Genomic DNA, 17,410 nt, shown 5'->3' with positions numbered 1-17,410 from the left:
TGAGGATGCTGTGGGAGACTGTGTCAAATTTCTCTTAAACAATTGCTCTTAAACAGAGTGGATAATTTTTTTATTTTCATTTTACTGCAGAGAATAGTCCCAGAAAATTTCCCTTACAGATATAGAGCTCACCTCCTTCACCATCATCTGACCCTCTGAAGCTGGGATCCTTCAGCATATCCAGCTCAGCTAACATACGCACATACAACACGTTCTGTTTGAATGAAGGGTAGAATCTTTCATCCCGCAGCATCAATTCATATACCTTATTGAAATAAAAATGCCAACCTTAGAAATACTTATTACATTTTTAATTAATCAGACAAGCCTTCATAAATTCTACTGGATCAACTTTTTTCTGTGCATTTTATTATGTATCTCTGGTTTTCCTTTAAAACCCTAATGGGGGCTTGTGAAATTCTAATTCAGGCTTACTCTTAGTGGAAAGGTTGAGAACTAATTGTGCTGAGAGTGTAATACAGTCTCAAAAAGTATTTAACTAGTGAGACAGGCATGCACACTGAGGAAGGCAGCACACTAACTGTAAATGTTGCTTCCTCTCCTCTTAAACCTGCCAATTGCACTATACACATATTTGGGTTTTACCCATTTCACAACAGGCTCTCTCAGAGTCCTTCTTTGCTGATAAACTGCAAAGGTAGACCTGCAAACACTTAGAGGGAGAGGTAAGAAGACGGACAGGAAGGGAGGAAAGACATCGCACATACTGCTTTCCTGAAAGTTTCCAGTTTGGCCAATATAGTATAACCCTAGCTCATACAGATTTAACCACACCACCTCAACAAGTTCTCTATATAGCCTATACGGATAGATATAAAATCACACTCAGGATCCTTATAAACTACTTTGAGCAATGCAAATTTCACAAGGTGTTTTAATTAGTCTGAAACATGGACCTCAAGTACAATAGACTGATTCTAAGTTCTACAGCTCATATCACTAATTTTTAGCATGAATGAGAACATCAAGTTAGTGACCTACAATCAAAACCTCTCAAATTGGGTATATAATTTACTGCCAGGGTATTAATAATTAAGTTTCTTTTTAATATGTATTTTAGGCTTGAGTGGTAAACTACATATGCAGATAAAAAAAACGACTGCTTTATCTTCAGTACTTGCTGCTTCTGAGTGCTACACTGTGCAGGCTTGTAGAGAGAGAACAGTCACATTAGCTCCTGGAAAGAGGTATAGAATTTAATATGGTAACATGCTTACATCCACCTTTGAGAAAGTGAGCTAAAATTGGACCAAAATTGTACCCTTAGTTATTCTACACAGGCACGTTCTCTTAAATTGATGCACAAATAATAATCCCATAAATCTAAATAGTGCTGCACAATGTATTTCATACAGGGCACCTACTCCTATCTGTATATTGCTTTGAAAACCATGAGCTACACATGGTTAAGCAGAAGTTTGGAAGTTAGAGTATGATCTCTGTAGAATAGAAAAATGGTAAGACAATAAGGTTTCAGATATTTGAGGTTATTCCTCCTTTTCCAATGGTTGTAGTTGCATTTAATATTCTATAGCCTTAACAGTTCTTTTGAAATACAGGATGAAAATAATATACCTTTCTCTGAATGTCATCAAAGATTTCAGGTGTTGGATCTTCATGGTTCAGTGTTTCTGCCAGTTTTGCTACTAAGTTGTCATCAATATTAACTCTTGGAGATGCCTGTCATAAAGATCTAAATCAGCTTTTGCTGCATAAAAAGAAGAAAGCTTCTCTTTTCACAAATAATTGCAGAATTGTATTGTATTTTCTCTAGGCAAACTATATTTATTCTTGATGAGTACCTCTAGGTCTGGAACTGTCTAGAACACACAACAGGAGTCGGAGCCCCTCACCATTTCAAAATTCAGAGTTTGTATTAAAACTCCGAAGTTTCAGAATTAAATACTAAGAATCACTTCAAAAAACACTTAAGCATATTATTTTGAAGCAGTATCTAAACCAAATTTACTCATACTTAAAAAGAGACTTTTTTAATGAAAAGAAAGATCTAAATTCAGAAATTAAGAACAAGACAGTATGGAAGTAAATGGATGAAATCCTGAAGCACTTAAGAATGGCAGAGTTGACAAGCTGTTAGCCTATTTCTAAGGAGATTAACAGTAGCTGCTACAGCAGAGCTACCACCATACAACTGTACCAACCAACAGATTCCCAGTTATCCCTTGGTATGACACATTTCAAACCACTGCCCATTAAACACCTTTTCAGATGAGCCCAAGTTTATACACTTTCCCTGTTTTCTGTAATAGAGATAGGGAGCCAGCACTGAACCAGACCCACCACAGCTCACTCGATCTATTAGGCCCAGCTGAGAGGCTGAGTTTATCAGCTTTGAAATAGCTCTGCTGTTAGGTGGCTTCTGACTTCAAACCTGTGAGCATTCAGCCAGCTCAAAAATCCATCACAGCAAGCTCTGCACAGTCTAAAGACCACCATGTCGATAGAATATTGAGGAGAAAAACCAAAGTGAAATAAATTATGCAGAAAGAGAAGCATTACAAGAGATTTGAGGGATAATTTGTTAAGGGAAGGTTTTGAGTGAGTTGAGAGGTGGTTTTTATGCACACAAATTCAGAACAAAGATGCTTTGTTATGCAAGTTGAGAAGTGTTTTCTTTCACAGACTACTCTGTTATTACAATACTGAAAGCATTCAAGCTTAGCCTATTGAGAGACACCCAATGGTGATATTGGAGGAATTTATCTAGACAATTGTACAGGCACAGGAAGTTATTTCATTTGGAAACCCAATCTTAGTCCAAGTTTGTACAAATACTGGGTTGCATCTTTTTGAAAAGATTTCTCCTTGAGATGAGGCAGAGGACAGGGTAAAAGGAAGGGAAAGGGGAAAGGTCAGCACACACTGAAGGACAGATTTTCTTATTCTGTCTTCACATTTTCTCTGGTTCCTCTCTATTCTAGAAAGTCAACTTGAGGAACACATTAAGTGCATTTAACAGGATAGTCAGTGCCAGTATGAGACTTTTTACTTGTAAACAACTTCTGCTACATCACATCCATTTCATATTAGTGTAGCCATAACTACTGAAGAAGCATCTGTACAAAGAATAAATTCTAAACAATGCAGAAATAAGTTATTCCTACCTTTTCTGATAAATACTGCTCATAAACTCCAAATGCAGCTGCTCTTAATAGACCCTTGGTTTGATTAGTCTGATGTTTTCCATCTTTCTGTCGGCTTTGAAGTACCTCCAGCTGTTGCTGTGCCGTAACCCTGTATCCTTCCACTGTCATCCAGAAAAACAGATGTGCTTGGCCACCAGTCTGCTGCATGTAATCTACAGAAAACAACCATCACACAATCATAGTTATAGAATAAGAATTCTCTATGATGTTAATTACATACAGAACTCCAGAATTTGGGATCTGGAATACTTGTCATCCAGAGTCAAAAAGTACTATATATATACTGGTGATAATCAGTAAACAAAACTGGGAGCAAAGTCTAGGAACTAAGCACTAAATCCTGAAATACACATATAAAAAGTGAATCCACCATTACTGTACGGATGTAACAGGCTTGTGCAGCATGGTGCAAGTTGAGAGGAAGTTCAAACTGGAATTGTAACAAATCACATGCATCTGCTGCATTAAAAGGACTACCACCACCACCAAAAGTGATTGATATTCTTAGTAATGACCATCAGCAGCTCAATTAATTCACAGAAGAAACTCAAACATTAGAAAGTATTAAAAATTAATTACACAACTTTAATCCTCCTACCAATTTCTTGATTATATGACAAACCTAAACCAGTACATAAATTACTACCATATTTTAGCTTCTCAAACAGAAAACTTCCAGTAGCCTTGTAATCCTCTGAACTTTAATCTATAGTCATTAGTTCCATTAGCTTCAGTGAGACCAGCAAAAGTAAGACTAACGATTGTGGTAAGTTTCAGAGAAATTCCAATTATAAACCTCTATGCAATTCTTGCAAACGAGTCTGTTCTAAACAGAACGCACTTGGAAAGTGATAGACCAAGAAACATTGCAAGAAACAATTCCAATTACTTTTAGAAGTAATGAGTATAGTGTTCTAAACAGTTAACTATGGGCTGATTTGCAAAAAAGGTTTTGGTTCCCTCTTGTAAGAGGTTTATACACACTTAGCTCTCAGTAGACACCTCTATTTAGTGATTTCAAGTGCACACTCCTGTGAGTTAGCACATTCATTATAAATAAAAAGAGAACAGACAAATTAACACTTACCCATAAAAAATTGTAGTGCAACATTGTCTACCAGAATATGGTCCAGAGGGACTGTGCAAAGTTTTCCAAAGTTTGCTGCCAGTTTCACAGTATCTATTTCCTGTAAGACACAGTTCAGGCTGTTCATAGTTGTTTTTTCATAAAATTGGGTTTTAAAACTTCTGCTTACCACAAAGCAGAAATAATAAAAATCAACTTACATTACTGATAATAAAGCAGCCTCTCAATGCTTAGCTATTTTCACAATCACTAATAAGTGAAGAACTAGATCATAAGGTCAAACAACTCTAAACATGTGAACTTTTAGAAACTGTTTCTGTACTTAAACACAGGATTAACTTCAGTTGCGTAATGTACTGTTATAACTGCATACTTCAAGTTGTGTTTCAAAACACAAGAATTAAAAAGCCAGCCAGCAAGAACTAGTAAGTCATTTGCAGCTTCACTCTTATGGAACTAAAAAAATTTGAAACCACTTACTTTTCCTGACTGCAACCTCTGAATTCTTGAATCACATACTTTAATAACATATAATAAACTGTTTATTTGATTTTTTATAGTGTTGATATCTGAAAGCAAAAACAAAGAGGATTAGCAATGCAGACGAGTAAATAAACTCTTGTTCTGAAATGCTCTAAAGACATCATACAGAAAGTGCTATACAACTTACAAAACACATCAGGTTTGAAGAGAAGGGTTTTTTTCAGTTTAAATACCTTTTTGACAAAAGTGAAAAGTAAGAAACATTTTTTTGCTCTCTTCTTTTTCAGATTATCTTTTAACAGACTACATAAAGTATTACTGAAATTCATAACCAACAAGTTTCAGTTCAGTTGAAGTACACATACCTAACCAACTAGTCTATTATTTTTTCTAAAACACACGTGAAGATTTAAGTTTAAACATTTCACTTATAATTAACTTATTTTTAAAATAACAAAACATTTTATACTATGCCACATCAGTTTTTATTTTCAAAATTTTTGAAATGTTCTTCAGAGGTCATGCTGGCAAATGCACTTCGTATTTGTAAAACAATACGGCACTAACCATCTCCCGCTGTATCTAGAGATCGAAGATACTGCAGTTCTTCACTTGCTTTATCTTTCACTGCTTCCAACTCTCCTATATTATCACTTAATTTAATAATATTCATAAAGGCCTCATAGTTACAGTTGGAATCACGAATCTGAAACAGAAGTTTTACAGCGTGAATAACACAAAACAGGTAAAAGCACATGACAATTTTTCATCATATGAATTATTTTCACACAGTATTGCAAAGTGGCATTTTCAAAACACTTTAATGCTTCTAAACCTTTCTTATGATACTAAAATTTTACATGGATTGAGAAAGACACACAGTCAATACCTATTCTGTTTTCAAGAAATACAACAAAGACACATGGAAAGTGCATCGGCCTCCTTAATGAAGATCTTGTCCGAAACCAAATCAACCTGGACTTGATGATCTCAGAGGTCTTTTCCAGCCTCAATAATTCTGTGATTCCTTCTGCTGTTACCCACCTCCTTAGCTAAGGAGGCAGAAACTCGTGAGACCACTGAAAAGGTTTCAGCTTTGCCAAGGTGCCCTGCCAGTGTATGTGTTCCCAATGTAACAGCTTCTTAAGATACAGAATTACAAAGAGAACTGAAACATTCTACAACCTACTGGGAAGGAAAGAAAAAAGGAAATTACTGAATTAAGATCGTCTCAAACTCTAATTCAGATACCCAGATTCAGATATTCAGATTCAAATGCTATTAAGGTATTTCAATACATACTATTTTCCCGGTATTGGCAAAGGGTGAACCTGCTTTGGGGACTCAAAGGAACTTGTGTAAGCAAAGGAAGCTTGCTGCGCTGCCGAGATCACTGGAAACTACATTGTGAATGCAGCATGGAGATCAGGGGAAGGCTGGCAGCTTTACAGCACATGCACGCAGGTGCAGAGGGTTGAGTTCTAATGCTGTCTTTACCACCTAAACCTCAAAAAGTCACTTCATCGCCATCTTCCATAAATGATCACTTTGATATGGAAATTCAGTACTTGGTCTGTACTGCAGAAGTGTATGGACATGAGTTGCACAGAGCAGAGCAGAGAGAAGGAAGGCTGGATACCTCTGACCAAAGTTAATGGAAAACCTTCCTAGAAATCTGCTTTTAAAAGTAACAGTACAAGTAATACTCAAACTTCAAACATTTTTCAAAAATGCCTCTCTTCACTGTGAAATTCACAAGTCTGGATTAACTTCTAATTTTGAATTGAAGCTTTATAGTTCTTTGCAAGAGAACTAGCATCAAACTGTGGTGTGCCTAGAAACATGGAATGAAACTTCTCATTTTCAGAAACTGACTTTTCATCCGAATCTGATTTTATTTCAAAGGTTCCAAAGAAAGACAAAATTTATTTAAGTCATCTCTATTTCTGACCTTAATCTCTGCAATAATCTTCATTTCATAAGACTTGTATCAAATTTTTGAAAGCATTTATTCTTCCTTATCTTTCCCCCAGCACATTTACTTCCTCATCTCAGAAAGCAATTATGAAAATTAATACTTGGGACATCACCATCATAACGGAAAGCTTTATAAAAACCTCAGAATTCTATCTTTGGATGCAGCTGGGGGCAGTGCTCAGTAAATAAAGAATGAGGCCAAGTTACAAATAAAGAACATGCGTAGGAGGAAAGGGGAAACAAAAATTGAAAAGCTTGGCCCAGATGAGCAGCAGTATTTTTTCTTATTGAAGCTAAGTTTCTGTAGAAAGGCAGCGTGCAAACTTTTACGTGAAATGGAGGTGAAGGAAATGCTGTACATGTGAATTTTACTCTGAAATCCAAGGGTGTTTTCAGCATATTACTTCAATACACACTATAAGACTAAAATACATGAATAAAAGAGACAACTAGGGGAAAGGGAAAAAAAATTAAGACTTGATTCATGACCTGTAAGGGATAATAAACTGCAAGAGTTAAGGTATAACTTGCTTTGCAAAAAATCGTTAAAGTGTAAATATTCTATTTATGTTGATTTTACTAAATATTACTATTTCTAAAAGTTTAGATTTTTTTTTTGCAGGTGCATTAGGGAGACATCTAAGTAAGGACTTTGTTTCTTCCTATTCAGTTAAATGATTAAGTGTCGCCACAAATATTCCTAGTAGAATCACCTTGAGATTCCATAGCAGAAGCAAAACAAAAAAACTCCCTATCTTGCTACCTCCCATTCTGGAGGCCTCTTAAGCTTTAAAGGATACTTCGTAAAAAGAGTCACAGAAAAAAAACTTCCAAGGTTACTGCCATACTTCCTGATCAGCTAAGTTAAACAGTCAGAGGACTGAACTTTATACTTTGTCATACATCTGTCCTCAGTCAGGCAGCTTTTGCCAAACAACCACCACACAGAGTTCAGATAATACAGAGTGTTAATGTGCGTGTGTGTATATATATGTATATATAAAAATATAAATAAAATTATTACATATGTATGTAAAATTTATTATAGCAGCGATAAGTTCACTATCTCTGCCAATATAATGATTGGTAACTTTTCTACCAGTTATCTGTCTGCCATGAATACAGGGAACACAGGGAAAGGTTTATATGAAAATATTCTGGAAATATAATTCATTTTAAACATTACAAATCTTACCATCCATATGACATACTGATTAATATAATCAGGATCACTGAGCTGGTTTATTAATGGAAGAAGAATTCCTCGGGAGAGGATTTCCTGAAAAACAAAATATAATAAATAAATATTTCTACACATTTATTCAAGCTGATAATGGTAACAATTTAAAAATCACTACACAGAGGCTAAATAAAAATATGTAATTACGAAAACATTCAACATACTAGCATGTTTCCGTTCAACTAACATTAGAAGATGCTAATATCGCAAGGAAAACAACATTAATTTTATCATGCTTTTCTAATGTTGCTAAAGGTAAAATAAACTTCAAAAACATTTCACAAAAACTGTTCTCTGCCATTAAATTAAGTTTGTTATTAAGTTATTAAGTTTGTACTGCATTTAAAATAATCTAATGTTAAATTAGAACAATTCCACAAAATAAGAGCAGCAGTTTAAATCTAAATTTTTTTACGGCATTGAATCAAAGAATTGGGATGCTTTTTGGGTCTGCACTTACCCTGACAAAGTATCGCATGATCTTGTTCTGGAAGTCTCCAGGAGGTAGCAATATATACAGTAAAACCTCACACAGATCCCTTAGGAATCCTAGGGATGGAGAACAACAGCACAATTTTGTATTAAGTTATTTCACATCTTACCTGCTACAATAAAAACCAACAGGTAAATCCCCAAAATTAAGTTCAAATATACAGTCATATACATTCTTATAGTTGAAGCATCACAGTAACACCCATCAGGCTGAATATAAGCGACACCAGTGTAAACATAACTGAGATGGAGCTAGTCTCAAAACCAAGAAAAAAAGAAAGCCAAATTCCAAGAAGCAAAAAAATAACTCCAGTGTATTTTCCTTATTTAACATATACAAGGATTTTTCCCCCTCCTTCACACAAAAAAAAGATAAACTGATTTTTTTTAATGAAGACTATGAAGTAGTGATAAGGAAGGCAGTACTGCTTTACAAAAAGCGGTAAGAATCTGTAAAGCCATTGCTTGCTTCCCAAAAAACATTTCTCTGTCTTAAAATTCTTGCAGTGAAAAGAGGAATAGCTACATATGTACATACTTCATTATAATTTTAGCAGTAATATGTTCAAATTAGAGGAAAGACACATTCATAATAGATAATTATGCTCTGAAAATCACAGGCTAAGATGTCAGTATATTTCACATTGTGAACACAATTGTTAGTATCATAATTTAGTCAGCTATACTAAAATAACTTCAGAAGATAAGAGTGAGAAACCTTCTTCATCTTTGGGAGAAGTGCAGACTAGGTCACGACAGACTTCTTTTTCCATTTCAACTTCAACCTCAAAGAATGTATCTACAAGTTCCTCAGCTTGGTCTGCACAAAAGAAAATAAAAAGAAACACATTTTTTTGTAAAGATTAGAAACTTGAGAGTAAACTTGAATTATAAAATAAAGTTAACTAGATATCACACATGTAAGATAACTGCCTACTCAGGCTCAAATTAAAAACAATATTTAAATCATTATGTTACCTTTCATCTGGTCACCTTTCTCTGCTATTCTTTGTTGAGCTTTTCTGAAAACTCTAAGATGAGTGCCAAAGTCATCAACAAGTCGTGTAGTGAAATAAGGCTGCCAGTCTGTTTCCTTTGATCTGTCAGAAAAGGACATCCACGAAAATGAATTATTTTATCCTGAACACAAAGAACAATAATCAATTTCTACTCCTTCCTCCCCGCCAAGAACCACACTGGTAGTAAATATGGAAAAGCAAATAAATAAATCAGTATCCTAACTGCCTATCCACTGAAACAGATCAAATATTGTAAAATATCACTCTCGCAACACATTATTATTTATGCTTGAACTACTTGAAGGTCAACCTTAGTATCTGGAATAACGTTCTGACTCATGATATTGTTAAACATCTGTGAAAAATCCTGATGGAAACAGTCTACAACCTAAAAACTAAAATACTCCCCAGGTGTTTTTCAGCCATACTTTCATCTTTATGAAAGGCATCTAAACAAAACCACAGTCATCTGAATTTGCAGTAGTATATCCATGAGTGAGAAAACATGTTTCACCTGAAGTTACAAGCAACCCAATATCATCAACAATTGATTCCACAGCTTATATGAGAGGTAATTAACATGAATGTCCAACAATGCACATAGGTTAATGTCAGAAAACAGTCACTGTTAGATTTGCATAAAACTATTTCCTTAGTCGTACGAAAAAGATGCAGAGAAAATTCTTATGACGTCCATGCCTTACAACTCAAACTGAACAGGCACTTGTGCACTACGAGTTTAATGAGTGATGGCTTTCACTCTGCACTAAGTATTCCACTACCTTAAGTCCCTCAGATACCTACTTTGTTATAGCAGAATCCTTCTACAACGTTTGCTTTTTTGTGTTTGTTCCCTCACCTGCTCTTTCTTCCCTCAAAGAGAGAGGAAGGGATAAGGAACTCTGGAAGAGGGAGAAGCCTACTGCAAAATCTAGATGTGGAAATAAGAAGCAGAGCTGTCTCAAAGGGTAGTAAACGAAAACCACAATAATCCACATCCACCATCCGCACAATCAAGAAATCCTACAAGCACACTAGGTGGCAGCCTTACATCATTCTCCCAATCTGCAACTCAAGGAAAAAATAAAATAAAAAAAATCCCACTGTATTTATTCTCTCCAGAAGTTCACTTGGCAAATTAATTTAGAGATGATGGTGCTAATCTAAGACTGCTACATTTATATCCAACTACAGTAATTATAAATACACTGGATCATTTTCTCTTGAAAGGAACAATCAATTATTTCAGCCCTGTGAAAGTGATCTGATTTGTACAGAACACAACTGCACAGCAGTGGTGGCTATTTCTGAAGAGCTATAGCAATGTAGGGAACAAAATTAAATTTGCTATAACTTGGCCTGCTTTGACACAAACCCAGTGCCTGATACTATTCAATGAAATAAATTCACCAAATAGACAAAAACATGGCAGTTATGCGGCCAGGTCTATCTCATGTAAGCACAGGACTGTTTGCTGTAATGTACTGTTTGGTTAGCCTAATTTTCACTATTTCCAACACTGTATCCTAGGATTATTTCACAATTAATAAGATTTTATTATAATAAGCCTTTTCTAGTGTTAAACTTCCTTCACCATCACTGACCCTTTTTTGCCAGAAAAGCACACCGATCTGCATTTTCAAGTCAACAGGGGGAGGGGATAACATCACCTCAAAATTGCTAAGGAGTTTATTATATTTAGGTGACCACAACCCTCTTTGAAGGGAAAACAGATAACAATCAGCATGGTGGGATGAATACCTGAAATCACTACTTAACAAAGTAGATAGATATAAACACATGTGGTACCTGAGCTGAGAAATCAACCATACTAAACAAGAGAAATCATTTCCCAGACAAGTTCCCTGGCTTTTTGCAAATTGATTAAGTAACAACAGAAAAAAAAAAAGACAATTAAACTATCCATTTTTTTCTGAACCAACCCAATTTTTAAAACAGATTTTTGTACCTGACCTATCATTTTGGTCCCCAGATTACCATGCTTTTAAAAATACTCATTGTTCTAACATACTGAAGAGCAAGACCACTTTTAAAAGTTATCTGAGCTGATAAAGATATTTGAATTAAAGGCTTTCAGACTGACATATGCTGGGAATAGCCCTGCTGTTTATAGGAAAGAGATCTGGATATAGAAAAAGTGATGATTAATGCAACTCAATGCTTAAGTTGCAGGAAAAAAAGATATTTGGTAATTTTAAACATTAATCAAAATTTTGAAAAGGCCATTTTGCTAAAGAACGTAACTACAAACATCTTCTGCATTCATTCCTTAAGGGATCAGCCAACTACTGCAGTTCTTAGATTACGATCTTAAAATTTTACATGTTCTCTCTGTAAAATGCACTGAACTATGTCAACAGACAAAATTAATCATTTCTCTACTACCACACAGCTCACAGAGGTATTTGTCCACTTGCTTGGTATTGATGTAAATACAAATAATCTTACCTGGCAGAAAACTGAACAAGTGCATACTGAAGAGCCTGCCTGATTTCCAGAAGAAATGATTCATCATCACTTAGTGTGTAATACCAATACTGCACATAGTCTCTCAGGGAAAACTGGATTACCTGAAATTGGAAAGGAAAAAAGAAAGAGGAATTAATGAACACAGGACAACAAAATATAAAATAGCTTTTTGTGTCTGATAATGCAACCGCAGTCTTCTGAAAAGATTACCACCACAGTGAACCATACTCCTCTACAGTTACAAAACAGCAAGTAAAACAAAACCATATTGGTTTACATGCATTCAGTGCCGCTATGCTGAGAAACTATAACATAAAGTAAACATACTCAAATATTGCCCAATATCCTGGCCCATTCTCAATGTTTTTTTATTTACCACTCTCAAATACGATAAAATTTCTCAACTTCTATTTGTCTCTCAGACACCTAGATATTACATAGTCAATACTGGAAAACACAAAAATTGGTTAAATAGTCCTGGTTAGAACTTACCTGCTGCAAAGGCTCATCAATTATATTTGCACCCGTCAGTCTTCTGTCAATCTTAATAGGTCTGGCTTCACGTTTCATCTCTTCTATGCACTTGAAAGAGATTAGAAAACAAATTTTTGCAGTTTTTATCTATAATTAGAAATCAGGTCTATTGCTTATGATATGTGTATACTTCCAGAAACATTATACAACACTTTCCCTATTATTGCAATTTATAGAATAGATATTACCTTTATTTTTCACAATACATTAAAGATGAGGAACTAACCTGAAAACCTGTCTTACTTAGTAAAGGAGTAAGTTTGCTAAAATAGTAGATCAGAAGGAAATAAAACTCAAATGGTTATGACAGTAGGGAAGGGAAGATGTGATGGCAGCACAAGATAGTTTGTAAGAACCAGTTCCATACTTGACTGTGAACTTCCTGTGCAACCTCAGGTAGGTGACTGTTCAGTTGTTTGGGGTTTTTTTTTTCCCCTCAGTTTCTATATCCATCTCAGTTTATTCTATATGCCAGAAGAGAAAGTACTGTTCTGTACCATCACTACTTGACAGGCGAGTTTTTAAAAAGTAATTATGAGGACGTAAACAGTTACTTTATGGAAGGACTTGCAATTCAGAGCAGTTAACTCCAGGAATGACTTCAGAGCTGGCTTTTGGTGAGTGACATACTGAAAAAGAACACCCTTCCTCAGTGTTTCACTGGGTGGACTATTACAGTGTCTTTCTACAAACTTAACATGGAATTCGCAATAAACCCCTTTATTTTCACAGAAATAACAACTTACACTATTGTAAAAAAACAAAACAAAACAAAGTTATTTTATTCTTTGATCTAGAGAGAAAGTTATAACTGTATCAGAAACAGAGAACAACCACCAAAAACCATAAATGAAAAAATTATAAAACCGTATGTCCAATGTTTCTATCCTACGTGACTCTCCTTAGGTATCTCTCATTCAAACCAGTTAACAGTGAATGGTAGTGAAACACCTGAGGCCAGAAAACTTTCCTCCTTCTACTGAACTCGGTATCACAACACAGAAGTATTTTGTTGCAAAATTCTCTACAGTTTAACTTACAAGACAAGGAAATGGTTTGATCCTACTTTAATATGAATAAAGTTGCCCTGCATTCAAACAATATTCTAGCTATAGAGCAATACGCTAGCAAAATAATTTTGTCTTGACAGGATCAAAAATACAAAAAAATAAATAGCAGAATAATGAAATAATTTTAGTAAGCACAGCATAGTTCAAATTGCAAAACAAAACAGTTAAAAGACAGTTTTGAAGCTTGCATTTTATGCACATTTGGAAAACACGGAAGAAAAAGCAGCAGTAAAAAAAGGAGCAGCCAGAAGAGATAGAGGAACACAAAGAGTACGCAAGGTTACTTGGTAAAAATCTGAATGTTCATAGGCTCAAGAGGATTCAGGTTTGGGGTCTGGACATCAGGAATTCATCTTGTCCAACCTCCTGCTCAAAGCAGAGCCAACTACTATTAAAGCAGGACTGAATCTATAATTTTTATTGAAAATAGCATTCCAGTTACCAGTTCAGAGGGCTCTAAACTGGCCTTTCAAACATTATTTTAATATAAAGCTGCAGACAATTGCATATCTTACAGAGCCAGCACATTATGGCACCGTTGAGTACATTCCTGACACAGAAGTTATCTAAAACTGACTTGCAAGAGGAAAATCAAATCTAATCCTAATTTTTAAACCTCATTGTGTGTATGCACACACAAACACATACAGAAAAGCAAAGCAGAAAAGTAAATAATCTTACCTCCAACTAACATAACTATTTCTCCTTAACGCAAGACATTCATTATATATCCACTACTAACTATAATAAGCAGCAACGAAGGAAACCTATCTGCATTAAATCCTGTGTTGTAATTTAACAGTCTGGCACATTCTAACACATTATTTCCATCCACAATTTTGGTGCTCAAAATTTTAACTGATTACTTTAAAATCATGAGTTTGAATATCCACCCTAGCCTAAAAAATCCCTCAGCAGCAAAATACCCTCAAAACATTGATTAAAAACTCCAAATGCCTTTGGGGAAAAGAGCTTCTTGTAACAAATCTGTATCATCAGATTACTTCTCAAAGTACAGTATCACAAAACAATATTGAGGTGAATTCAGTTTGTACTTGGTTCATAGAAGAAGCATAACCTACACACGAGCCACTTGAAAGAATATTTATTGTTCAAGACAGATCACTTAAGGCCACAATGGTTTTAAACAAAACTATTTCAAGCTAAAAATAGTACTTTCGATACAGGTAAGTCAGCAGAAATTTAATACAGAAATGGCAAATAGGAATCCTAAGAAAACCACACATTTGGTTTAGGTTAGGACTCATCTCTTCCTGCACTGCTACTGAAAAGCTCAGCTAAACTAGCTAATGCAATTTTAATACAATGGCAAAAAGAAATATAAAAGACTATTGCAGAAGACAAATATATTTTAGTTGGAGAACTTCATATAGCATTTGCTAAGCCAGCTACAAATAAATATCTTTGTACTACAAAACTCAAATCTAGACATTAGTCAAGACAGGTAAGTTAAGAAAAGTGATGTGTCAATAACCCACACTCAAATCAGAAGTCAAACAACTGAATTTGCAAGGATTACACACAAAACACACCCCACAACATCTTATTCTTTTATAAAGCAACCAGAGCATACACGTGCACTAAGCTCAAAAAAGTAACATTAACATAAAAACGGTTTCAGCAACGCAGAGGAGATTTAGAAAAAAACACAACAGAAAAACTTGTAAATCTCTCGAAACAGGAGATACAAGCAACACTCCACAATCCATATAATATAAGCACTGAAGTCTATATAGCACCAAGAACCTTAGTCCCCTAAAATGAGGTTTCACTAACATAACAGAATCATTAGTTGATTGTTGACTTGCCTTTTTTCAGCCCTAAACTTTGTATTTTCATTTGGACCAGTGACATTACTTTACAATTTAAAATAATATTTATGTTTCAGATTTATCTCAACAGATTCAAAGACCCAAGTGAAAATGTCACCTACTAACTGAGCTATGAACCAATCACAAAAAAGTTCTGTGATGAGAAAATGTACTGCTGAATCACAACATAAATTTCTTGCTATGTGCTACTGATAAGAAAGCTGAACCCCCTCTTTCACAGACAACACGAAGTGCAGTGACTGACAGCTAAGAAAGGGCAGGATGCTTCAGTCAAAACAGTTGTGACATTAAATAGAACGTAACTAGCAATCTTTGATTTAAAGTGCTTTCTCTGTTTTGATTAGTGTAAACAGATTAGGCCAAGATATATCTAAACTTCTGAGCTGGTGAGAGGTATTGGTTCATAAACCAGGAATTCCTAGAAATTCTACTTCTTGGCTATTAAGAATTTATTCTATGCTAAAGAGATGCAGGTTTATCCAGTTAGGAACCCTGAATTTACGTCTATCAAACAAAATGATGTGTCTGTCAACAATTCAGAAAAGAGAAGAATTGAAAAGGGGATCTCACTGTTGCTCCACATTTATGTATGCATTTCCAGGATTTGTGCTTGGTCTTAAAGACAGCCAAAGATAACAACCGCTACATCCCTGAAGTACTGTAAATCTAGACTTTATTAACAGTTTAATCTCATTAGTTAGGCAAGCAACTTTCTGAGCACAAACAAGCAAAAGAATTAAAACTAGAGAAGTTACAGATCTGGTGATAGAAGAATCCCAAATAGTCATGACAATCGTGTAAGAAAAAGCAAGGAGTTACCACTCTCTCTCAAAAAACCCAACATGCACAAGTAGTTTAGAAAGGAATGGTTTATTAATTTCCTCACAGATAATATTAGCCAGTTACATCTTATCATTGCTGATAATGAAGCCAGAAACTGAACTTGAAACAGAATTTCCATAAATGCTTAAAAAGCTTGTATTTCAAAAAGGAAAATCTTGCATTTCACTTGCATGTTGCAGCTGCCTCAAAGAATAAAAGCAGGCTTATTTTACCTTGGGAAATGGGCACAGTTCTTAGATTACAACTGATAATCAGTATCATCCTAATTTTCAAAATTAACTTCTAGATCAGATTTTATAAGACCAGTAAATTCTCCTTACCTTTGGGATCCCAACTGATGTACAAGGAAGAAATGAATGTTCACACTGCTCAAGGTATTTTTCTGAGTTGCTTTTTCCAAATAAAAGAGTAACCACAAAACCCCTAAAATGGAAAAAGAAAGACCAGCTAGAACAAGTCATCTTTCCCCCCTCCTAGAAAATATGTCACAGCAGGTTATGAAATGACAATATATGACATTTCTCACTGTTTACTCTCCTAGTAGAGCACTTTTCAAGAGTATAGCATGCTGTTCAAAGTAACTGACGAAATACTAAATATGAAGTTTCTCAGTCTTGCATTATCAGTCTTGATAGATTCTTATCAGACAGCAGACCTATATAGCAGTCTGTACTACACAGCCTACTGCATGAGAAGAATCTGATGGCATGCTACCTCTTCTTCCATCACAACCCTACAATGATATTTCAATTAGGACTTACAATTAGGTAGGACAGCTGTTAATTTTATTATTGTTTTCTTTATGATATAACAAAGGCATAAGAGAAAAAACAACCATTACAAAAAGTTCACCCTTGCTACAGTAGCAATAATTTATTTACAACTTATGACACTAGGGCACAAAACCACATAAAGCTGGCTTTGCTAAAAAGTAGATAAAAACCTAAGGACTGTGCCAATTATAGCATAAGCAAAGGTTGCAGACTTTGAGAAGTCAAGCATTAAAAAGAAAGAAGATAATATGAAGTTACTGCTGCTCGGACTAGCCTTGGGATGGCTAAACACACATGGCTTCTGACACAAATTTCAAAGCATCCAATTTAAAGGCCAGCTAACCAACACTGGTGACCACAG

At 35.1% G+C, this 17,410-nt stretch overlaps 1 protein-coding gene across 1 annotated transcript; it reads right to left on the bottom strand.

Moving 5' to 3' along the window:
• Positions 1-85: 85 nt before the first annotated feature.
• SNX13 (sorting nexin 13) lies at positions 86-16,696 on the bottom strand (the record flags this gene model as incomplete). Its single annotated transcript, XM_010191168.1, has 13 exons — positions 16,597-16,696; positions 12,469-12,558; positions 11,956-12,077; positions 9,446-9,567; positions 9,186-9,287; positions 8,436-8,524; positions 7,931-8,014; positions 5,326-5,464; positions 4,756-4,844; positions 4,276-4,375; positions 3,147-3,340; positions 1,597-1,701; positions 86-265 (listed from the first exon to the last, which is right to left on the bottom strand). Coding segments are annotated over exons 2-13 (1,404 nt in total), but the record flags the coding sequence as incomplete, so codon positions are not given.
• Between the last annotated feature and the right edge of the window lie 714 nt (positions 16,697-17,410).

Source organism: Mesitornis unicolor, unplaced genomic scaffold, assembly GCF_000695765.1.
Source record: "Mesitornis unicolor isolate BGI_N332 unplaced genomic scaffold, ASM69576v1 Scaffold50008, whole genome shotgun sequence".
Taxonomy (NCBI): Eukaryota; Metazoa; Chordata; class Aves; order Mesitornithiformes; family Mesitornithidae; genus Mesitornis; species Mesitornis unicolor.
Note: the sequence above shows the minus strand (reverse complement) of the source record. Positions and strands in the feature narration are given on the sequence as shown.